Source organism: Trichomycterus rosablanca, chromosome 8 (assembly GCF_030014385.1).
Source record: "Trichomycterus rosablanca isolate fTriRos1 chromosome 8, fTriRos1.hap1, whole genome shotgun sequence".
Lineage (NCBI taxonomy): Eukaryota > Metazoa > Chordata > Actinopteri > Siluriformes > Trichomycteridae > Trichomycterus > Trichomycterus rosablanca.
Window position 1 is genome coordinate 1,172,111 of NC_085995.1, and position 26,126 is coordinate 1,198,236.

The 26,126-nt window shown below is 40.4% G+C and overlaps 1 protein-coding gene across 1 annotated transcript in view; it reads right to left on the reverse strand.

Moving 5' to 3' along the window:
* The window catches only part of ntrk3a (neurotrophic tyrosine kinase, receptor, type 3a), a 110,771-nt gene extending 88,251 nt beyond the window's left edge, over window positions 1-22,520 (reverse strand). Inside the window, exon 1 of the mRNA XM_063000933.1 lies at window positions 22,264-22,520. Coding sequence (XP_062857003.1) covers window positions 22,264-22,520 — 257 coding nt within the window. The remainder of the gene's footprint in view (window positions 1-22,263) is intronic.
* Between the last annotated feature and the right edge of the window lie 3,606 nt (window positions 22,521-26,126).

Here is a 26,126-nt window from a genome sequence, read left to right on the forward strand (position 1 = left end):
AAGTTATGTTATGGCTGAAACACAAAAACACATTTAATTCTGGATTCGGGCCCCGAGCCTCAGGGGCCCCGACCGAATCTGCTGAGTGTGTGAATATCCAGACACAGCCATGCGGGCGCAGATCTCCATGTGCCGCAATGTGCCGCATTTTTCTCACTTTGCAGCACTAACTCGGCTTAGAAAGAATTATTTTGGCTGTGTCTGAGAGGGGGAGGGCCGGTGGGATCCTTATCGCTGCTGCAATAGCGGCCTCTGCTGGCGGGTCGAGGCGCTACACAGAGATGTCGAATACCGGAGAGCAGTGCGTGACTTTGCATGTGTCAGGCTTGGGGTCTGCAGCAGTAGAGGAGATATGACGGGGGAATTGGATACGACCAGATCGGAAGCAAAAGGATAAAATACATGAAACGGAATTAAAAAGAAAGAACGAATCAGCACGTGAACACAGACGGATTCCAGGGGGGATCTCGTCTCTCTCGGCGCTCCTCTGATGAGGTGTCAGAAAGTCTTTTGTTTTATCTGCGGTCGCCGTGCCTGAGCGCCGCCGGTTCTTCAGATCTACTGAAAACGATCTATTAAACTCACTTAGCATTCAAACAAAACCGGGGTTTCCATGACGACTGGAGAACCGCCTCATCCTCTGGTGCCCCCTGTACCCAGCCATGATCTACAGCGTGTCCTCGGGACGGTAAATAAGCCAAAACCAGTGGATTACATCCCAAATTCAGTGGATCACATCCTAAAACCAGTAAATCACATCTTAAAAACAGTGGATCACTTACCAAAAGCAGTAGATCAAATCTTAAAATAAGTAGACCAAATCCTAAAACCAGTGGATCACATCTCAAAAACAGTAGATCATACCCCAAAACCAGCTGATCAAATTCTAAAATAAGTACAGTAGATCAGTTCCTAAAACCAGTTGATTAAATCCAAAAACCAGTAGATTTCATCTTAAAATCAGTGGATCACATCGCAAAGCCAGCTAATAAAATCCCAAAACCAGTAAAACACAGTGGATCACATCCCAACAACCAATAGATCAAATCCCAAAAACAATAGATTACATCCTAAAACCAGTGGATCACATACCAAAAACAATAGATTACATCCTAAAACCAGTGGATCACATACCAAAACCAGTAGATCATATCCTAAAACCAGTGGATCACATCCCAAAACCAGTTGCTTACAACCTAAAAACACTGGATCAAATCTTTAAACCAGTGGATCAAATCCCCAAAACAGTCAATCTCATCTCAAAACCAGTAAAATACATCCTAAAAACATTGGATTACATCCCAAAACCTATAGATCAAATCCCAAAACCAATAGATCAAATCCTAAAACCAGCAGATCACATCTCAAAATCAGTAGATTACAACCTAAAACCACTAGATCAAATCTTAAAACCAGTGGATCAAATCCCAAAAACAGTAAATCTCATCCCAAAACCAGTGGATCACGTTAAAAAACAAAGAACATCACATCCCAAAACCAGTAGATCCCATCTAAAAAAACCAGTAGATCACATCTCAAAAACAATAAAGCGTATTCTAAAACCAGTAGATCAAATCCCAAAAACAGTAGATCACATTTCAAATCCAGTGGATCACATCTCAAATTCTTTCAGTTCAGTGAATACAATGTTAAAACCCTGAAACTGACCCCAGAAACAAACAGAAGCTTCAGGAGGAGGAAATAAAATCCTTTAATCTGCTGCTCCTCGTTATGAAAGCTGTCCTGGTGCATTGTGGGTCGGGGCCTGTTAACACGTCAGCAGTCACGGCGCCTTGAGCCGAGCGGCCGCGAGCTGTTTAAGTGCCACTTCAAACGGCAGCTAGCCGCTACGCTGACGCTAACACGCTCCGCGCCGGCGGTTATTTTCATCTCCTCTGATGGAACCAAAGCGGCCGTCAGCGAGCAAGCCGGCGCCGGCGGACTGTAGTGACCGTTCAGATTAACACCGCCGCCCATTACAGGCCGGGGTCGAGGACATCACAGAGAACGTGTGAAACACACACGCTGCTAATTAGCTGGCACACGTGACGGGGGCTAATCCTCGTTACGCGGCGAGAGCGACGCTGTAAGCGGTTCGCTGAGCTTCATTCACCCATCAGCTGCTCCAACACGCTGGAGCAGCCGCCGCCCGAAACACCCGACTGGTTCCCAACAAGGTTCAGGGGGGCGATAAAGTACAACTGGTGAGAAAAACCCGTGAATGTGCCGCGTGTTCACCGCCGGTCAGCAACGTGTGCCAGAGAATTTAAAAAACAACATCTCTGTATTAACTGTAAAGCGTTTACAGGAGAAGAGTCACGCTGTACTGTCCCATAATAACTGAAAATAATAAATAATATTCACTTTTTATATTTATTCATATTTTTACTTACACCTCGGCTTCAATGTTCCACGTTCCTTGTTTTTTATTTCCAGTTCATTATATTCCAAAACCAGTACATCACATCCCAAAACCAGTAAATTACATTCCAAAACCAGTATATCACATCCCAAAAGCAGTAAATTACATTCCAAAACCAGTATATCACATCCCAAAACCAGTAAATTACATTCCAAAACCAGTATATCACATTCCAAAACTAGTAGATTGCATCCCCAAACCAGTAAATTACATCCCAAAACCAGTATATCACATCCATGTTTTAATTTCCTTGAAACCTGTAACACAGATCAGCGGCTGAAGGAATCAGTCAAGAGCCAAAATTACCAGATCAAATCTCAAAACTAGTTCATCATATTCCAAAACCAGTAAATCACATCCCAATACCAGTACATCATACACGGAGTCTGTGGCTAACACGTGCTTCCTAATCTGATCAGCTGATCCCACCGTCCCAGCGTTAATAATGAGGATATGAACACGGCGGTAACATGGCGGTAACACGGCGGTAACACGGCGGTAACCAGGCGGCAACCAGGCGGTAACACGGCGGGAGCGAGTGTGTGAGCGCCGGGCGCCGGTCAGTAAGTCATGACAGACCTGTTAGCAGCAAGAAATGAGGAGAGACTCCATCTGGTATCCACACACACACACACACACACACACAGGCTGGTGAATTATGGGCATCCTGGTGCCAGCGAGTGTGTGTGTGTGTGTGTGTGTGTGTGTGTGTGTGTGTGTGTGTGTGTGCACTGAGACACACAAACAGGATCTTCAGGTGATTGATCAGCACTTCAACTAATGAGGGAACAAGAGCTGTGAAAGCTCCTTGATTGACAGCTTAATCTGATCAACACACACACACACACACACACGCACACACACACACACACACACACACACACACACACACGGTGTAGGTATTGAGCGTGGCTGTAACATCTAAGTTCTCTAAAAATAATTTGATATAAATGAAAATATCAGAAACACGTGTTTAAATATTAGAATTATTACTGAAATATTTTAACTTTATTCTAAATACGTCCACTCGTGTAATTAAATAAAATAAAAAGTAAAACATTTTTAAGATTAGGATAAGCATCCAGGGCTGATTAAAATTTTTTTTTTAAATTAATTCTAAATACTTCCACTTCTTTAATACAATATGAAGTAAAATATTAAAAAGATTTTTTTTAAATAATCTAAAATCTAATTATCTAAAATCTAATAATTATTATAAAAAATATTAAGATTTTATTATAAAAATATTATGATTTATATATAAAAAAATAGTAAGACTATTATAAAAAATATTAAGATTGTATTATAAAAATATTAAGCTTTTGTTATAAAAATATTTATATTTTATTATAAAAAATATTAAGATTTTATTACAAAAATATAAAGATTTCATTATAAAAATATTAGGATTTTATTATTAAAATATTTAGATTTTATTATAAAAGTATTTAGATTTTATTATAAAAAATATTAAGATTTTATTATAAAAATATTAAGATTTTATTATAAAATTATTAAGATTTTATTATTGAAATATTTAAACTTTATTATTTAAATATTTTGAGTAAAGTCGTGCCGCACTGAATGCTGGGATTGCCCTCAGTGCTGAGGAAGCGCCGGACGCTCCCTCGTTATTCAGTCAGATCATCACTCAGAATTAAGGCGCCTCAGTAGGAGCATTTTAAAGGGATCTAAGAATTTAGACACGCCCTCTTCTCGGGAGTGTGGAGAGTTCACTAAACTTTATTCTACTGTATATCTTCGGTATGAATTGGAACACAGATTGAGAGGTTGAAGCCCTGTGTTTCCTGCCACCACCAGGATTAAAATAAACAGGTTTATCCCAAACGGTTACATTTCCTGTGATTAATCCGGGCGAGTCTGAACCCCACACGTCCTCCCCTCTCTGTGAGTACACTCCCGTAATCCTCGTCCTCTGTTTGTTTTATTCTCCTCACTCTCGTGTTGGAGGGTAAAAGTGCCACAGTGAGAAAAGAAAAACATCCTCGTCTCACTTCCTCCGAGCGGATTAAGCGCGGCTAAAATCCCGCTCTTCAGTTCGTGTTGGCGAGTCTGAAGACGCGTGAAGAAATAAAAGCGAGCTGAGCCAGGATTTGTGGGTTAGCGCTCGCGACGCGGCGGAGGCTTAGCCAAGAAAATCCAGGAAACACGCTTATAAAAAAATCAAACCAGTACACCAGGATTACATCTCACACACACCGCCTGATGGGGGCGCTGTTACAAATCTCACACAGAGGATAGAATAGGATAGTTTTAAAGGGATGCAAGTTTAGAGAATCACTGTCCTCACATCCTGGCCTTAATATTAAAATGTTATTCTCGAAATATTAAAAAAAAAATTTTATCTAAATATTACGATTTTATTATTGAACTGTTATGATTTAATGCCTAAAATATTAGAATTTTTTATTTCTGAAATATTAAGATTAAATTCTTAAAATATTACAGCTTTATTATTAAAATATTACAGCTTTGATATTGAAATATTATGATTTTATTATTAAAATATTTTCACTTTATTATTAAAATATTACGACTTTATTATTAAAATATTATGACTTTATTATTAAAATATTTTGATTTTGTTATTAAAATATTTTGATTTTGTTATTAAAATATTTTGATTTTATTATTAAAATATTAAAACTTAATTATTAAAAATACAATTTAATTATTGCAATATTATGACTTTATTATTGAACTATTTTAACTTTTTTATATATTTTGATGTTATTATTAAAATATTACGATTTAATTATTAAAATATTATGATTTTACTATTAAAATATTATGATTTAATTATTAAAAATAACTTTTTTATTATTAAAATATTTTGACTTTATTATTTAAATATTATGAGTTTATTCTTGAACTACTTTAACTTTTTAAAATATTTTGACTTTATTATTAAAAAATATTACAATAATATTATTTAAATATTCTGACTTGATTTTTAAAACATTACAACTTTATTCTTGAATTATTTTGCCTTTATTCCTGAAATATAAATACTTCCGGTTATTTAAATAAATAAAATACAACATAAAGTAAAATATATAAAAAATGATGTGAACAGTGGCTCTAATACGTTGTCGTAACATCACAAAACATTTTTGTGGATCACTAATCATAATTACTATCTCATTGATTTCTTAATGTCCTCCACACTCCTCCTCTAACACGAGACTCTCCGTGCGTGATACGGATCTCCGTATGAACCTGCCTGGTGCGGGTGAAAAGGAGCGGTCCGGTCAGGAGTAGAGGAGGTGAAGCCTGATGGAGGAATTGTATTTTGAGATATTTTGGCATTAGCGCCGGTCGGGTGGTGAGGTGTCAGTAACCCCGGCAGAGCGAGTCCTCACTTCATTTCCATTCAATTTAATATGCAGGGTGAGTCGGAGCGAAAATAAGCCACGCTCACATGAATAATGCAGAGAGAGAGCGGCTCCGAGAGGCCGACCCCCTTCACCCGGGCCGCTGGGAGAACTCCTACGGTCCACGCTTCCACCCTCCAGAAATTTACTGATATCATTTCCACATTTCTGCTGCTACGTGTGCATTATACGGCCAAAAGTATGTGGATGCCTGATCACGAGCTTGTTAAACATTAAGCTTTACATTAACTATTTTACCAGATTTCAGACTGTGTCTGTAAAAATGTATGCCCCCTTAGTTAGAAGAGCATTAGTGGACCATCAGTAAGAAGGTCTGGCTCACAGTCTACATTCCAATTCCTCCAGAAGGTGTTTAATTAGAAAATTTGAAATGGATGTCCACATATTTGTGCTATATGTAAAGGCAAGATCATCTCTATGGAGTAAATATGCTTCTGATATTGCAGCAACAGTTTAGGGAAAGTCATTTCCTGCTCCTGTGTACAAAAGCAAGAAACTCCAGTGTCCTGTACAGAGCCCCAGTTAACAGCTCTGGGACGAACCGGAACACCGACAAGCGAGGAAACGAAACCCAAATCAAACACAGAGCCACCAGACGACAGGGCCGGAAGGGACACAAACCGAAGACGAACCCGAACGATTTCCATATTCGTGACATTGCGTTTTTTCTGTTATTATGACTAACATATTTAAAACGAATCATTCTGAATCTAAATCCAGTTACAGTCTGAACCGTCCCGCCGGGTGGCGGAGCTGTAATTATTTAGGAACGCGCGCCACGTGCCGAGTTCTCAGACTTTCCGAGGCGGTTAGGAATTAATTACAGCGAGCTATCCCGAAGCGAAGACGAGAGACGAACGCTCGCGCTCGCACTTCAACGTCCGTGTTAAACCCTAATTATTCCAAATTATCCTTTAATAATCGAAGTGTTACGTCTGAACTGTGGAAAAAATCATTTTAAGACTTTATACTTTAACTTCTGACGTGGATCCAGTAAGACTGTGATTCTTAACTTTTTTTTCTGGATTTAACAATTGTGGAACTGAATTGTAAGGAATTTCTAATAGCTCTTAGAGAAAACTCAGCCTGGAAACACCAGACTAAAGACAGACATGTGGTTCCTGGAATCTTAAGGCACTGGAAACATCAAAGCTCTGGGGATGCTGGATCCAGGAGCAGGAGTAAAAGTAGAGCATTGGTGATAAAAGCATTGGAAAGTGGGGGCCACTGGGATCTAGAGGTCTTAAACCATCATGCAAACATGAATGCTAAAGTCTTGAAAACATGGGACCATGGGACTCATGGGGCTCTGGGAATGCTGGATTGATCCAGGAGCACAGAGACCTGGAAAAGTAGGCCCAAGGAAACATAGGGCCTTGATGATAACGGCATTGGAAAGTGGGGGGGGGGATCTATGGGCCTTAAAACATTATGAGAAAATGAACATTGGGGTCTTGACACATAAGAATGAAGAGACCTGAGAACATGGGATTATGGGAACATAGGGGGACTCTAAAATTCTAAAGTAGTGGTAACATAAGAGCTCTAGGAATGCTGGAAAAATCCAGGAGCACAAAGACCTGAGAAAACAGGCCCAAGGAAACATAGGGCCTTGACAATAAAGTGGGGGCCACTGGGATATAGGTGTCTTAAAACACAGGAATGTAGAGGCCCGGGAACATGGAACTATAGGAACATAGGAGGACTCTAAAATTCCAGATCAGTGGTTACATAAGGGCTTTGGGAATGTAGGGAACGTAGGCCCATGGAAACATAGGGTCTTGGTGATAAATGCATTTGGAAGTGAGGGCCACTGGGATCTAGGGGCCTTAAAACCAAATCAGAACATGAACACTGGAGTCCTGAAACATCGGAATGTAAAGAACAGGGAACATGGAGCTATAGGAACATAGGAGGACTCCAAATGTCCAGATCAATGGTTACATAGGGCCTGGGAACGTAGGCCCAAGGAAAGGTAGGGTCCATTGTAATACATGCACTGGGAAGTAGGGACCACTGGGATCTAGGGGCCTTAAAAGCACATGAGAACATGAACACTGGAGCATACAAATGTAGAGAACCAGAAACATGAGATAATGGAAACATAGGAGAACTCCCAACGTTCCAGAGTAATGATAATATAGGGATTGGGAATTATGGGCCACTGGGATCTAGGGGCCTTAAAACCATTGTAAGAACATGAACACTGGGGTCTTGAAACCTCTGTGAATGCTGGATGAATCCTGGATCACAAAGCCCTGGGAACATACACCTGAGGAAAGGTAGGGCCTTGGTGATGGCCACTGGGATCCTTAAAACCATCATGAACACAGGGCCCTGCTGAACAAAAGAACTGGGGAACACAAGAGCATAAGACCATGAGAACTCTGGGAAATAAAGGCCTGGCATTACAAGACCATGAGAACGTATGAACGTAATAGCATGGGAACATCTAATAAAGGATCCTAAAAATATAGTCCACTGGAATATAGGGAACACTTTGGGAAATAGGGCCCACTGGGATCACGGGGCCTTGAAAATATAGAACCCAAAGAAGCTGATGATAAAACCTCGGGGAAAGAAAAACACTTAAACCATGTTGGTCGTGACCAGACTCTTCAGAAGAGATCAGCGCTGTGGAATAAAGTCGTTCTCTTCTGTGCTGAACGAAGCCTCGGTGTGTGTGTGTGTGTGTGTGTGTATGTGTGTGTGTGTGTGTGTGTGTGTGTGTGGAGAAATAAAAATAAACGAGAGCGGCGGTGGCGGCGCTTTATTCACACACCTCCAGAAAATGAATCAGCACGGAGGAACGTTATCATGATTCATCTCTGCGCTAGCAGAAACAGAAACGGAGCGAGAGCACTCGGAGCCCACGCGGGAGAGAGAGCTGCTGCCATCGCTGCTGCATCAGTCCACAGGGGGTTTGGGCCATTACGACGACGCCCAGCTGGACCGGACCGACCAGCGGCCGCACCTGAAGTTCGGGGTACAAAGGAAAACAGCTTGGCGCGAGTGTTTAGCTCCGCTGGGGGCCGGAACACGGTTCCTGACTGGAGGAAGCGGTCGATACGGTCGATCCGAACCCGCGGAGGTATGCGGCCCACCAGGCGGCGTTTTGTACGCTTTATCTTGACCAAAACGCCTGATTTAAGGTCCTGCTCTCATGAGACCCTGCAGTTACAAGCGGGGCCGCTACAGTGGGTGCTGCACATCAACGTGGGTCCTGCGAACCTGGGTTTGTGATAGCTCAGTGGTTAAGGTACTAGACTAGTAAACAGAAGGTTGCCGGTTCAAGCCCCGCCACCACCACCACCACCACCACCACCAAGTTGCCACTGTTGGGTCCCTGAGCAAGGCCCTTAACCCTCAATTGCTCATCGTGTTCCGCTCATTGTGTAAGTCGCTTTGGATAAAAGCGTCTGCTAAATGCTGAAAATGTAAATGTAATGTAAATGTTTGAGTCTCACATTTACATTTTACAATTTTGGCATTTAGTCACAGAACAGTGACAGAATACAATCCAAGCAACTAAATGTTAAGGGCTTTGCTTAAGGGCCCAACAGTGGCAAGTGACAGGTTGCCACTGTTGGGCCCTTGAGCAAGGCCCTTAACCTTCAATTGCTTAGATAATATACTGTCACAGTACTGTAAGTGGCTTTGGATAAAAGCGTCCGCTAAATGCTGAAAATGTAAATGTAGATTTCATATATCCTGTACAAGCAGCTCACGACCTCGCCAGGAACGTTATTGACCAACCGGATCAGAGTGCGTGTGCCTGACCGGCCTGCCTGCAGTCCAGATCTGTCTACTGTTCAAAACGTACGCCGCATCACAAAGAAAAGAATCAGATGACGGCGAGCACGGACTGTCGAGCAGCTAAAGTCTCGTATCGAGCAAGAACGGAGAGACAGTTAGCGTCTCGTTAATAGGAATGCTGATGGAACACAGAGGGGGAACACGCCCCCGTCCTGACTTTTTTGGAGCGTGTTGCAGGGATCAAATTGTAAACGTGTTTCTGTTTACAAACTACAATGAAGTTAATTAGTGAAAGTTTTGTCAAATCCTTTTTGATTCTTATTTTTATTACATTTTACATTACATTTCCCAACTGTTCCGGATATTGGGTTGCCCAATTGGCACAGAAAGTCACGGCACGCTGCTCATCTCCTGCCACCGGTCAGCAGGGCGCCCTCTAGCGGACACAATTGACAGTGCCTGCAGCAGATAAAATCAGCCACTAGTCTGCAGGGTGAGAAAAGACAGGACTAAAAAGTGGGCGGGGCCTTCAACGTCATGTAAGGACCCAGAGACGCCTGCACAGAAGTGGAGGAACGTGGAGATCAGCGCGTGACTCTTCCTGCGCAAGACCGACCTCACGCGTTGATCGAGCAAATAAATAGGGGTCGGGGAAGCGCATACGTGTTGGAGGGAGGGCGTGTCAGGAGAATATACCCTCCTCGGACGTCAGAGCACCCAGAGGAAACCCACACAGACACGGGGAGAACATGCAAACTCCACACAGAAAGGTCCTGGACTGCTCCACCTAGGAATCGAACCCAGGACCTTCTTGCTGTGAGGCGACAGTGCTACCCACCGAGCCACCGTGCCGCCCTGATCATTTTATTGTACACGAGACGAGAATCACCGATATTTACATCAGCCAGTTATCATGAGTATTCGTGTGACGTGATGACGTTCTCACTCGGGTCCAGAACTTTAAAACGAGGACGACGGTCAGTTCTGTCAGAGCTTTACAGACCACACCTTCGTCCACGGCGTCTTCACCGTGCGTCCGTCCATCCGTGCGTCCGTCTTCCTACAGGATGTAATAAACCCTGAGCGTCGGGCGGCGAGGTAGCTGCTCCGGCTCGTAAACAATCTCCTTTCGGTTCCACTCCACGGGTCACCGAGGGGAGATAAGCGAGGCCCATTCTCATCACACCGCAGTCATTACTTTCTCATCCGTAGTCATAGCAACCACCTCTCGCCGGGGTTAAACAGGGATCAGATCCTGCTCCGAAATTCTTCGTCGTCGATAAATATTCTGCGTATCGATGTGGAACGTGCGTCTCAATATTAAATAAATAACAATAATTATAATAATAAACCGCGGCCTAAAGTATGTAGACACCCTGATTTATTTCCATTCAGGTGCTTTAGCCACACCTACAGATAACAGGTGTATAAACGTACGTATATATTCAAATTTAAGGCGATCGATAAGGCGTGTCCTCTGCAAAACTCAAATTAGAATCATGAAATGCCATATTTAAAGTCCTGGCATTATCAGGAACACATGACGCCGAGGCCAAGATACCAAATCTACTTTAATTTGTGCCATATCATAACTAACAGGAGCACTGACGGATCGTCAATACATAAATCAGGCCCACCGAGACTCTGACCAGTGGGTCTGAATGTATGATTCAGTCTCAGATGAAGAACGGTTGCAGAAATCAGTAAAATAATGCGCTGGTGCGTGTAAACCAGTATCGACTGAATCTCTCGCTGCTGTTTGCTATGCAGGTACATGAACCTGATCCGGTCCACAAACACATCTCATTCTGGATGCTTTCCATCACACACACACACACACACACACACACTGCAATCAATACCACACACCACCAGCACATTTCAATGACAAGAGTACAATAATAACAATGCGTGTATTGAGGGTCAGTCCCAATAAATAAGGCGTGTCCTCTGTACCCATCAGTCCCAATAAATAAGGTGTGTCTTTATACCCATCAGTCCCAATAAATAAGGCATGTCCTCTGTACCCATCAGTCCCAATAAATAAGGTGTGTCCTTTATACCCATCAGTCCCAATAAATAAGGTGTGTCCTCTGTACCCATCAGTCCCAATAAATAAGGCGTGTCCTCTGTACCCATCAGTCCCAATAAATAAGGCGTGTCCTTTATACCCATCAGTCCCAATAAATAAGGCGTGTCCTCTGTACCTATCAGTCCCAATAAATAAGGTGTGTCTTTATACCCATCAGTCCCAATAAATAAGGCGTGTCCTCTGTACCCATCAGTCCCAATAAATAAGGCGTGTCCTCTGTACCCATCAGTCCCAATAAATAAGGCGTGTCCTTTATACCCATCAGTCCCAATAAATAAGGCGTGTCCTCTGTACCTATCAGTCCCAATAAATAAGGTGTGTCTTTATACCCATCAGTCCCAATAAATAAGGTGTGTCCTCTGTACCCATCAGTCCCAATAAATAAGGCGTGTCCTCTGTACCCATCAGTCCCAATAAATAAGGCGTGTCCTTTATACCCATCAGTCCCAATAAATAAGGCGTGTCCTCTGTACCCATCAGTCCCAATAAATAAGGTGTGTCTTTATACCCATCAGTCCCAATAAATAAGGCGTGTCCTCTGTACCTATCAGTCCCAATAAATAAGGTGTGTCTTTATACCCATCAGTCCCAATAAATAAGGCGTGTCCTTTATACCCATCAGTCCCAATAAATAAGGCGTGTCCTCTGTACCTATCAGTCCCAATAAATAAGGTGTGTCTTTATACCCATCAGTCCCAATAAATAAGGTGTGTCTTTATACCCATCAGTCCCAATAAATAAGGTGTGTCCTCTGTACCCATCAGTCCCAATAAATAAGGCGTGTCCTCTGTACCTATCAGTCCCAATAAATAAGGTGTGTCTTTATACCCATCAGTCCCAATAAATAAGGTGTGTCCTCTGTACCCATCAGTCCCAATAAATAAGGCGTGTCCTCTGTACCCATCAGTCCCAATAAATACCTGTCAGTATTAATAAAGGAGCTTAGCGTGGCTCTCAGTACGCGATACGGCTCTCTGTGGCTATTCGAACCCTAGCGTGATTTATCGCAGTGACCACCACTGAGCCACACTTTCAGTTACGCTGCACCGCTGAACTAAAATAAATAAATAAAAAAACGTTTTCTTGGACTTGTTTTCTTTGAAATAATAATTAAGATTTTTTTTCTGTTCTGAGCAGGCGCGCCGGCCGGATCCTTCAGAAATAAAAGCAGGTAATTACGGATCTATTTGTGGTTATTGTTTGATTTCACGGCGACATCAATTAAGCTCACAGTTAAAAAACACACAAATGACGAGCAGGACTGTTTACATTTCCATTAAAAGCTTTTTTCACTCAGTACGAGCCACGACAACACCGCTGCTTTACAAATGGATTTATTTCATTTAAATTATCGTACATTTATTTATTTATTAATTCATTCATTTATTTGTTTGTTTATGTATTTATGTATATTGTATTTATTTATGTAATGTACCCATCAGAAAGAAACACAGCAACACTGCTGCTTTCAAAATAGATTTATTTAAATTTAAATTAATTAATTATTTAATCTATTTATTTATTTAAGTATGTATGTACCCATTAGAAACACAGCAACACTGCTGCTTTAGAAATAGATTTATTTAAATTTAAATTCATTTAAATTCATTCATTTATTTATTTATTTATTATTTTTTTTTTTTTTTATTTAACAATTTTTCATGTTTTTATTTATTAATTTTTAATTTAACAATTTTTATGTATATATATATATATATATATATATACTTTATTTATTTATGTATGTATGTATTTATTTTTAATGTATTTATTTTATGTATTTATTTATTTGAAACATGGCTCGTTGTTGTTACCTGGGTGTTTATTTTTCTTTTTATTATTATTATTATTATCATTTTGGTGGCTAATTCTTTAGCAAGCTCATGTAGCGTGATGCTAAGAGTCGCGCTGCAGATAGTTCTGGGGTTCGAATCCCAGACTGGGCTTACAAATACAGAAAGCACATGGCGTTATGTGAACCTGATGTGTACTGTACACACACACACACACACACAATTAAATCAGTTAGCATGCAGACTCACCCTGAATCACCTCCTGCTCTTGTTATTATTATTTGCTAAAAAGACCCAGACTATTTTAGGCGTCCCTGAATGATGCCCGTGTGACCTGGAACATGGAGGAACATTGTGCAGCGCTGACGGGTTCATCCACGACTCTGACCTTAAAAAGTCGTCTACAAAAACCAGCAATTATTGGTTTGTTTTTCTTAGAAACAATTTAAATAATAATAATAATAATAATATACCAGCCTATACCAGCTTTTCAATGGGCGCAAGGCACACAGTAACACCCTGGACAGGGCGTCAGTCCATCGCAGGGCAGACACATACACACACACACACACACACACACACACACACACACACACACACACACACACACACCCATTTACCTGTAGGGCAATTCAGTGTCTCCAATTAACCTGACTGCATGTTTTTGGACTGTGGGAGGAAACAGGAGCTCCTGGAGGAAACCCAAACAGACACGGGGAGAACATGCTAACTCCACACAGAAAGGACCCGGACCACCCCGCCTGGGGATCAAACCCAGGATCTTCTTGCTGTGAGGCGACAGTGCTACCCACCACATCCATACACAAAATCGATCAGAGACCTCACACATGTCGATGGAGTTTTGTGTGAGTGGAGGTGGTGCGAGCGGCAGAGGGATTCGACTTAGGGTTTGAATAATCTGAGCAATCTGAGATAAACTGGAACTTTTCACCAGCAAATGCCAAAAAAACAAGACGTTCAGTATCGCTACACAAAAAAACAGGAGTTAAAATAATGAGAAAGCTTTTTAATAACATGAAAAATACCATCGTGTTCTTTTATTCCAGTCCAGCGCCGTGCAAAGCCATTAGCAAAAATGCAGAACTGCACGCTAACACTGATACATCACACATCAACAAATACAAACAATTAGCCTAATGGAGATTTCCAATAAGAAGAAATGTTTATACCAGGTGATTCATTAAGCTGAAAAATACATTTAGAAGCCAGATATTAGAACGGAGAGCCTGGAAGCGAACGCCGCTCGTTTATCTTCACGTTTAACAAGAACTCCGTCCATTTAGCACGGAGACGCTGAGCGGGAACGCGGCTGAGACCCGCCGACGAGAAGCTGAGAGAATTAAATATATCGTGATCTGGAAATAAAAACAAAAACAGACCGTGTGCCAGCTAGACGTCTCATTCCAAAACCGTGACCATGACAAACCTGACATGGTGGTGGTGTGTTAGTGTGTGTTGTGCTGGTATGCTGGATAAGACACAGCAGCGCTGCTGGTGTTTTTAAATACCGAGTCCACTCACTGTCCACTCACTATTAAACACTCCTACCTAGCTGGTCCACCTTGTAGATGTAAAGTCAGAGACAGTCGCTCATCTATTGCTGCTGTTTGAGTCGGTCATCTTCTAGACCTTCATCAGTGGTCACAGGACGCTGCCCACGGGGCGCTGTTGGCTTGATATTTTTGGTTGGTGGACTATTCTCAGTCCAGCAGTGACAGTTAGGTGTTTAAAAACTCCAGCAGCGCTGCTGTGTCTGATCCACTCATACCAGCACAACACACACTAACACACCACCACCATGTCAGTGTCACTGCAGTGCTGAGAATCATCCACCACCTAAATAATACCTGCTCTGTGGGGGTCCTGTGGGGGTCCTGACCATTGAAGAACAGCATGAAAGGGGGCTAACAAAGCATGTAGAGAAACGGATGGACTACAGTCAGTAATTGTAGAACTACAAAGTGCTTCTATATGGTAAGTGAAGCTGATAAAATGGACAGTGAGTGTAGAAACCAGGAGGTGGTTTTATTGTTATGGCTGATAGGTGTATATATATAGTATTTTTTACATCTGGGTCGTACATCTGGGAAGTGCTGCAGTTACGACCTCTGCTGGCTGATCGATGGAACTGCACAGAGAGGGGGTATAGTTATGACTCCACCATACGGACATCCATGTGAACCCGCCTCATGCAGGTGAAAAGTAGTGGTCGGTGCTGTACACGTGTCACAGGGGGCGTGTGATAATCACAACCCTCCTCGGTCAGGAGTGAAAGTCTGCAGCAGAGGTGAAATACGATCAGGGAATTGAAAAAAAATGTAGGGGTTAATGAAACACAACCTTGTTGGTTAATAAAACACAACCTTGTTGTTTGGCTTTTTATGGCAGGTATTCCCAAACAGCAGTGTGTGTGTGTGTGTGTGTGTGTGTGTGTGTGTACATTAATGGTGTTGCCAAGGTCAGACAGAGTAAACTGGGCTGATTACTGGTTAGGGACTAAAACAACATCCAAAATAACATCACTTAACAACACTGACCTTCAAACTGACACACCGTGTGTGTGTGTGTGTGTGTGTGTGTGTGTATGGAGGATCTGTCCAGCACTACACACAGCTAACCTGAACACCACTATCTCTGTCCAGCACCAAACACCAAAACATCAATTAAGATTATTATCTTAATTAAAGAGCCGTTCATTAGAAGCCTGAGTAACACATCTACAGCAGTAAAAACCTACTGAACGTACTGCTGAGTTTACTGTCAAGTTTACAGTCGTGTTAACTGTTGAGTTTACCTTCAAGTTTTCTGTCAAATTTGCAGTCAAGTTTAATGTCGAATTTACAATGAAGTTCCCTAGAAAATTTACAGTAGAGTTTAAAGTCGAGTTTACTGTTAAGTTTACAGTCCAGCTTAATTTTAAGTTTGCAGTCAAATTTCTTTCCATGTTTAGTGTTGAATTTACTGTCAAGTTTACAGAGAACTTTAAAGTTTAATTTACTGGCAAGTTGACAGTTGAGTTTACAGTCAAGCTTACTGTCAAATTTACAATGGAGTTCACTGTACAATTCATGGAAGAGTTTAAAGTCAAGTTCACTGTAGAATTTAGTTTACTGTCAGGTTTACAGATGAGTATACAGTTAAATTTACTAGCAAGTTTACAGACAAGTTTACTGTTAGGTTTACAAGTAAGTTTACTGTCAAGTTTAATTTCAATTTTACAGTCAAATTTCTTTCCATGTTTACTGTTGAATTTACTGTCAAGTTTGCTGTCAAATTTATAGTTTACAGAGAGGTTTACAGTTAAATTTACTGGTGAGTTCACAGTACAATTTACAGTAGAGTTTAGTTTACTGTCAAGTTTACAGACAAGTTTGCAGTTAAATTTACTAGCGAGTTTACAAACTGACTAGTTTACAATCACGTTTACTGTTAACTGACGGGTTTACTGACTAGTTTACAGTCGAGTTTACAATAAAATGTACAGATGAGTTTAGTGTGAAGTTTACAGTCGAGTTTACAATGAAATTTACAGATAAGTTTAGTGTGAAGTTTACAGTGGAGTTTAATGTAAAGTTTACAGTCGGATGTGAAATTTATTATTACGTTTCATGTAAAAACCCAACAGCTCCCTCTAGTGGCTTCAATCATTTTACAATCGTTGTGATCACATTAAACAAACCATCACACACAGGAAACTCCAGCGTGTTGTTGGCGTCTCTTAAAAACGCATCGCTGCCACTGACCACAGACGCCGTGACAGATCCGAGGCTCGAACTGATGACCCGGCATTTAAAAAACACATTAGAAAATGATGCCCGGCGCTCTTCCATCCAATCTCAGCTTCCACCCAAAACCGTCCAGAGCTGCACTTAAAATCAATCGTCCCAACATCACATCCATCACACGCTACAGAACATCATCATGATGGGGGAGCAGAACTCCGGACCAGTCACGCCTCTCAGAGCCAGAGACAGTCAGGCAGATTCTCAGACTACTAACCTGGCGCTCGAGGACCCATAAACACATCCATGATATAAACTACATCCTGTCTAACAAGCACATCAGGTGTCCACATAGTTTTGACACACCAGTTAAACCGACTGCACGTCTTTGGACTGTGGGAGGAAACCCATGCAGACACGGGGAGAACATGCAAACTCCACACAGAAAGGAACCTGGATGCTCGACTGGGGAATCAAACCCAGACCCTTCCTTCTGTGAGGCAACAGCTTTACCCATTGTCTCTGGGCGGCACGGTGGCTCGGTGGGTAGCACTGTCGCCTCACTGCAAGAAGGTCCTGGGTTCGATTCCCAGAGAGCGGATACAACATTTTAGGTAGACATTTAATTAATTCATTCATCGTCTGTTTTACCATCGCTTTATCCTGACCAGGGTCACGGTGGGTACAATTCACTGGGAAAAATACAGGAAACACACTGCACAGGTCACCAGTCCATCACAAGGCAAAATACACACACACACACACACACACACACACACACACACCAGAGATGGGGACACACAGCGACTTCAGACTCGACTTGTTTCAAATGACTCGGACTTGACTCATGACTCACAAAAAAATTACTCGTGAACAACAAGAGTCACTAGCATCAGCATGTGTTAACATTAGTTACGTGTGATAATTATATATATACTGTATGCCCTTCTGCCCTCTGGCAGGCGCTTCAGGAGCCTCCGGACAAGGACTACTCGATTAAGAAACAGCTTTTTCCCCAGAGCTGTCTCCATGTTGAACTCTGTCCCCCGTTAACCCCCCTCACATCTCTCCTCCTAGCTAAATGCACTACAAACATTCTATCCTTTTTCTGCTTAGTATTTCATCGGTACATACCTCATTTGTACATAAATCCCATATATACTGTATACATCTGTTTACCATGTTTTTCACATATACATTCCTTAATCGTGTCCATAGCACCTTAATCACTTTAACCCGCATAGCACCTTAATATTAATCTGCACCTTAATATGTATATTGTTTTTAGCTACATATCCTGTTTATAGTATAGTTTATAGATCCTGTTCATACCACTGCTATTACCCACTGTAAATAATGTACAGTATATCATAATACTGTATATCCTACACTTTCTGCCTATTGCACTTCTGGTTAGATGCTAAACTGCATTTTGTTGCTCTGTACTTGTACATGTGTAATGACAATAAAGTTGAATCTAATCTAATCTAATCTATATATATCTATAATAATTATTATTATAAATATTCTGCTCTCTAATAATAATAATAATAATAACGCTCTGGCCGTCTTAACCCACAACGCACACAATGTGTAAATGTTCCAGCAGCTTCCGGCGTAGTGATGAAGCGTCGCTCCCTACTCCCTACACAGTCTGAAGTTCACATTATTTGAACATTTTCGTTACCTTTGGATTGGAATCTCACTTAAAATGGTGGAATACCCTACGTAGTGCACTTCACAGGAACAACCGGGGTGAATGGAACGCTCCTACAGAATCGGCGCTGATGGTTGAAAGACGCTTTCTGAACCAATCAGAGCTTCTGATTGTAATTGTTAGTAAGAAATTCTGTTATTTGCATTCATTCAGTTTGCGTCACACAGATGACGTGGTAATGAAACGCTCGATCGGCTTTCTAACGACTTCCTGTTTTACTTCACGACCGGGAAAAGTTTGGAGGTTTTTAATTATAAGCACATTTACAAAATAACGGATTCTGTTCCTAATGGGACGCACGCTTATAAATGTAATAGCATCTGGAAGAACAGAAGCTAAGGTAAGCAGCGGTTATGATTGTTTTGCTGTGTTTGGGATTTTGGCTGCTGTGCCGTGATTTATCGAGCGCTTTTGTTCTGTAATGAAAACAAAACGTATCAGTTGAAGCTTTTAACTGGAACCTTCTTGTTACAGAAATTACATTCATTTACACAATGAGGAGGAAAGTAAAGACACAAAGTAAAACGGCTAAATACACTCGCTAATCTGTTGTTGTTTTTATCTAAACTTACAGATTATTTCTTTATTTCTACGCTACATTTACAATATATGTTTTGTGGAGATTATATTGACTCGGACTCTAGTCTAAAGACTCATGACTTGACTCGGGCTCTAGTCTAAAGACTCATGACTTGACTCGGACTCTAGCCTAAAGACTTGTGACTTGACTCAGACTCTAGTCTAAAGACTCGTGACTTAACTTAGACTCTGGTCTAAAGACTCGTGACTTCACTCGGACTCGTATTTTGTGACTTCTGAACATCTCTGACACACACACACACACACTGACTGCACGTCTTTGGACTGTAGGAGGAAACCAGAGCACCCAGAGGAAACCCACACAGACACAGGGAGAACATGCAAACTCCACACAGAAAGGACCTCGTCCGTCCACCTGGGGAATCGAACCCAGGCCCTTGTTGCTGTGTGGCAACAGAGATACCCACTGCACCACCGTGCCGCTTCTTGAATTAATCAATTTAAGAAAATTAAACTTCCTAAACAAGTTGTTGTATCTTCTGAGACTAAAGCTGCTGGATATGAAGAGTTGATGATATTTTTGGACAGTTAAAAATGTTCTACCTTAATTTTAACCCACAATATTAATGATTCTCTATAAAAAAATTTCCAACCACAAAAATATCAACAAGGACGTGGTGTCCCAGAATTAAAGATCCACAGGGGAAGTGATGGAGCATCATCGTTGAACTGACCGTCGTTAAGCTTTCTGATTTATTTGTTGCTCTTTCTTCTGTAGATGCTCTTAGTGGAACCATCCAGACGTTCTCCAAGCTTCTAATAATGCTTATTAATTAAAAAAATTACCAGGCTGGTTCAAAACGTGCAGAAAACTCCAGAGCTTGGAAGGAAAATGTTTAGACGCTGGTGTAAGCTTACAGTAAGATGGTTATGATGATGTTGATGGTGGTGGTGGTGGTGATGATGATGATGGTGGTGGTGGTTATGATGATGATGGTGGTGATGATGATGATGGTGGTAATGATGACTCTTTTAAACAAAACCAATTTCAATTTCCCGGCCCTGTTATTGAATTCCACACAGAAGGAAACGTAAGACCTGAGATGTGAATTACGTGTCTTTATAACCAGTAGACATTTCCATTCCGCCGCCCTTGATGAACGTCTGTCATCACATCAAGTGTTCCACGTTCTCATCAGCATCATTTCAGATCCTTCGACGGCCGAGATGAAGCAGTCTGATACTGACTGAGCTCTCACCATCACCGTCTCCTTCAACCACCCATAAACCAGCTCACTGTGTAGGTGACCTGCTCCATACCAGGAGCACTGGAGCTTCAGCTTTTATTGCTGACAGTAATTTGCTTCTCTTCTCATTGTTCTGAGAACGACTGAGAAACAAAAACCTGGTGGTGTTCTTTCTTTCTTTTTTTTTTTTTTTGGATTCCTGCACTGAATACAAATCAGTATTAATAACGACTCTCTCTTTGCAAGAGGGAGATAAAATATATAAAAGAAATGACAGAGAAGCCATCTGTATCAAAATAAAAAATAATATAATAAAAGAAAATAAAACATAAAATATTTTTTTTAATTATTATTATTATTATTGTTTTTTTGGAAACTAATTTAATATTGTGCTTTAATTTTGTTTAATATCTCTTGTAATTCCCAATCAATATGTATTTAATATAATTAACATAAAACTTTTTTTGTTGAGTTTCTTTGGAATAATACTTTTTTATTAATATTGAAAATTAAAGTATGAATTTTATTTAATGTATTATTGTGCTAATTTTAAGTTTAGGTTCTTATTATTTATTTTTAATTTATTTTTAATTTATTATTATTTACTATATTAATAATGTAATTTCTATACTTCTAAACTATGTAGTTAATAACGTGGCAAACTTTTTCTTTTGGCCTAAAAAATATTTATTTATTTATTTTATTTTATTATTTTTTCATTTATTTATATGTATATATTTTTAAAATAATTAATTCATTTTTTATTATTATTGACAATACGTTACTTTTTGCAGTAGTAAATTTTTCAAAGTATTAAAAAATATTTAAAGTATGTATTTTATTTAATTTATTATTTTTTTATTTATTATTATTAATCATTCTAATTTTAAATTTTCTTATTTATATTTAATTTATTATTATTTATTTTATTAATAATGTAATTTCTTTAATTATAAGAAAATATGTAGTTAATAACATGGCAAACTTTTTTTTTTCTTTTTGTCTCAAAAATATGTATTTATTTATTATTTTTTCATTTATTTATATGTGTATATATATATATATATATATATATATATATATATATATATAATATATATAATTAATATATAAAATATATAATTAATTCATTTTTTATTAATATTGACAATAGGACACTTTCAGTAATAATTTTTTTAAGTATTTTAAGTGTGTATTTTATTTTATTTAATTATTGTTTTATTTATTATTAGTATTAATCGTTCTAATTTTAGGTTTTTTCTGTTATTTATTTTGTTCTTTATTCTTTTATTATTAATTTAAGTTCTTTAATTATAAGATGACACATGACAAAGTTTTTCTTTTCTGCCTCAAAATATATATATATATTTAAACATTTTATCTATTTATTTTATTTATTTATTAAGTCACGGATCCAGATCCTGAATTTTTGAGGAGCTCGTGCCCACCCGCCCGTGCAGGCTTGATTAACATGGCATGCACACACTGTTTCTGACACTTTTTCGCCCCCCTCCCCTCCTCACCCCAGCGCACTTACATAGAGGTGATGTTCTCAAACAGGTCCGGTAAGCTGTGCGTGCCGTTGCCAGTCTCCATGCCAGTCTCGTGCAGTGCCAGCAGCGGGAAGAAGCTTCCCTGGTGCGATCTGTTGCAGTGAATCTCGGTGCTCGAGCAGCTGCAGGTCGGCGGGCACTCCAGCACCGAGCTCGTGCATGATGCCCGCAGCGCCGCGAGCGCCAGCAGGAGCGTGCAGAAGAGCCGGAGCGGCGGCGCATCCACCGCGCGCGCGTGCATCCTCCCTCCGCACCGCAGCACACTGTTGCATGCACCTGCGCCCCCGCGCGCTCACGGTCCTCTAGCTCGCGCCGCAGCCAGCAGATAACGCGGGCACCGGGTATCCGCGCGCTGATGCGGGAATCGCCGGGCTGCGGTGATGATGCCGCAGGTGCCAACAAGCGAAAAGAGACCAGAAAAGAAAAAAACCCCACGCACACTCACACAGACACGCACGCACGCACTCACACACGCGCGCACGCATACGCGCTATTCCGCAAGTGCAGGTCGGGCTGCTGAAAAATCGATATCCACTCCGGTTTGGTTCGGTTCGGTTCGGTCCTCGCTCACCGCTCTCCGGTTGACATGATGCAGCGCGTAATCCGCTCGGTGCAGAGACTGGAGGGTTTGGTATAGCGCAAACACACTCTCACACACTTATTCACACTCATACACACACCGAGAGAGAGAGAGAGAGAGAGAGAGAGAGAGAGAGAGAGAGAGAGAGAGAGGCTGTGTGTGCGTGTGCGTGTGTGTGTGTGTGCGGGAGAGAGAGAGAGATCCACGATCTTGAGCATCAAGTCCCACCTACTGGGCAAATTTAAAACTGGCACCTGCACCCCTGCACCAAAATACACTAACACAAACCCAGCCAGACCAGCACTCACAACTGTGCCAATCCACCTTCTGCATGTTTCTGAATAGCCGAAATAAACTGAATGACCACAAGCAAAGATCGAACTCAAGTCCTTAGGACCACGTTGCTCTGCAGGACCTACTTAACCAGCAGTGCCACCTCGTCACCACAGATGCGCTATATTGAAAGGACAAAAGTATTGGGACACTCCTTCTATTTAAGCAACTGCTAAGATGTGTCCTAAAAGGAGATGATATGCGTTCAACGATGAAGCAACAGTTTGGGGAAGGCCCTTTACCCTGTGCACCAAGCAAGCTCTATAAAGACATCAAAAAAAGCTCAGTTCAAAGAAACGGATGTCAGAGCCACTCAGCAGCTCTGGAATGAACCGGAACACAAACACAGGATAATAGTGTACAGTACAGTGGTGTACAGTACAGTATAATAGTGTACAGTATAATAGTGTACAGTACAGTGGTGTACAGTATAATAGTGTACAGTACAGTGGTGTACAGTACAGTATAATAGTGTACAGTATAATAGTGTACAGTACAGTGGTGTACAGTACAGTGGTGTACAGTACAGTATAATAGTGTACAGTATAATAGTGTACAGTACAGTGGTGTACAGTATAATAGTGTACAGTACAGTGGTGTACAGTACAGTATAATAGTGTACAGTATAATAGTGTACAGTATAACAGTGTACAGTATAACAGTGTACAGTACAGTGGTGTACAGTATAACAGTGTACAGTATAATGTGTACAGCATGATAGTGTACAGTATAATGGTGTACAGTATAATGGTGTACAGTATAACTGTACAGTACAGAGGTGTACAGTATAATGGTGTACAGTATAACAGTGTACAGTACAGAGGTGTACAGTATAATGGTGTACAGTATAACAGTGTACAGTACAGAGGTGTACAGTATAATGGTGTACAGTATGATAGTGTACAGTATAATAGTGTACAGTATAACAGTGTACAGTATAATAGTGTACTACAGTATAACAGTGTACAGTATAATAGTGTACAGCATGATAGTGTACAGTATAATGGTGTACAGTATAATAGTGTACAGTATAATAGTGTACAGTACAGTGGTGTACAGTATAATAGTGTACAGTATAACAGTGTACAGTATAATAGTGTACAGTACAGTGGTGTACAGTATAACAGTGTACAGTATAACAGTGTACAGTATAACAGTGTACAGCATGATAGTGTACAGTATGATAGTGTACAGTATAATGGTGTACAGTATAACAGTGTACAGTATAATAGTGTACAGCATGATAGTGTACAGTACAGAGGTGTACAGTATAATGGTGTACAGTATAACAGTGTACAGTATAATAGTGTACAGTATAATAGTGTACAGTATAATAGTGTACAGCATGATAGTGTACAGTATAATGGTGTACAGTATAATAGTGTACAGTATAACAGTGTACAGTATAATAGTGTACAGTATAACAGTGTACAGTATAATAGTGTACAGTATAACAGTGTACAGTATAATAGTGTACAGTATAACAGTGTACAGTATAATAGTGTACAGTATAACAGTACAGTACTGTACACCACTGTACTTAAAGGCAACCCACACTGACATAGATGAACATGACAAAATTACTGACAGTGCCTGGATGAAACCCAGATCTTTAAGTCCTACGTTACAGTGCAGCACCTTCTGTACCGGCGGTGCCACCGTGTTGCCCTCTGAGCTACATTAATATTAAGATATTGTTCCTCATCAGAAGGAGACCCGAGTACCTGCGTCCCTTTCACCAGGATAAAAGCTCTGAACAGATAAAAGCAGAAGATCAAACCCTGGTTTTAGGGATTCACCTGGAGAACGTTTGATGTTGAAGTTCATTTGAATGTAAGCTGGATGTGAAGGACCATCATAACTCTCTCTCTCTCTCTCTCTCTCTCTCTCTCTCTCTCTCTCTCTCTCTCTCTCTCTCTCACTCCATAATTATAATAATAATAATAATAATAATATAATAATAGTAATAATAATAACAATTATAATAATAATAACAATATAATATAATAGTAACAATAATAATAATAACAGTAATACAGTAATAATAATAGTAATAACATAATTATTATTATTTTTATTATTATTATTATAATTATTGATATTATTTATTATTGTTATTATTATTCTTATTATTATTATTGTTATTGTTATTATTATTATTATTATTTCTAATTGTTATTATTTATTATTATTATATTATATTATTATTATTATTATTATATATTGTTATTATTATATATTATTATTATTATTATTATTATTATTATTAAAACAGTATTAAAAATAATAATAATGCCACCCGGAAACTCTGAACACAAAGCGGGACAAACCCTGGGCGGACTAAGGAGCACACACTTACCAATTCACAAACATTTACCTAGGGGCAATTTAAAGCAGCCAATCCACCTGCAGCATGTTTTGGAAGGTAGAAGGAAAGTCAACTGGTCAGAGCTGGCAATGAGATGGGTTCGGTGGATGGGTTCCAGTTCATCACAGGGTAACACAAGGTCAGACCTTCACACAAGCCTAGGAACAACGTTGTACAGCCAATCCACCTCCTGCAAGTTTGCAAATCTGGGATGTAACTGGAGGAACTAAACGGAAATCAGTGCTGACGCTTGGCGGTCCTGCAAAATGGTGAAAGTAGGCGAGGTTTCGGCACAGATCCCCCGGAAACATGTCGTTGTGCAGCAACACGCCGCTTATATTCGCTCGGTAAACGCTAACGCTACGCCTGAGCCTAGCCACCTCTTAAAGACGGCGCTAAATGTCAAACACGGCTAATCCACTCTCAATTACGGTCGCAGACGTGGAGCAGCGGGTCAAACGCACACCGGCGCAGAAACGGCGATACGGTTTTAATTCTCGTGCACTTTTCATCGACCTCGTCATTACAGCCGCCGTGGGGATTAGAACCTGCGTTGCTGGAGCTGT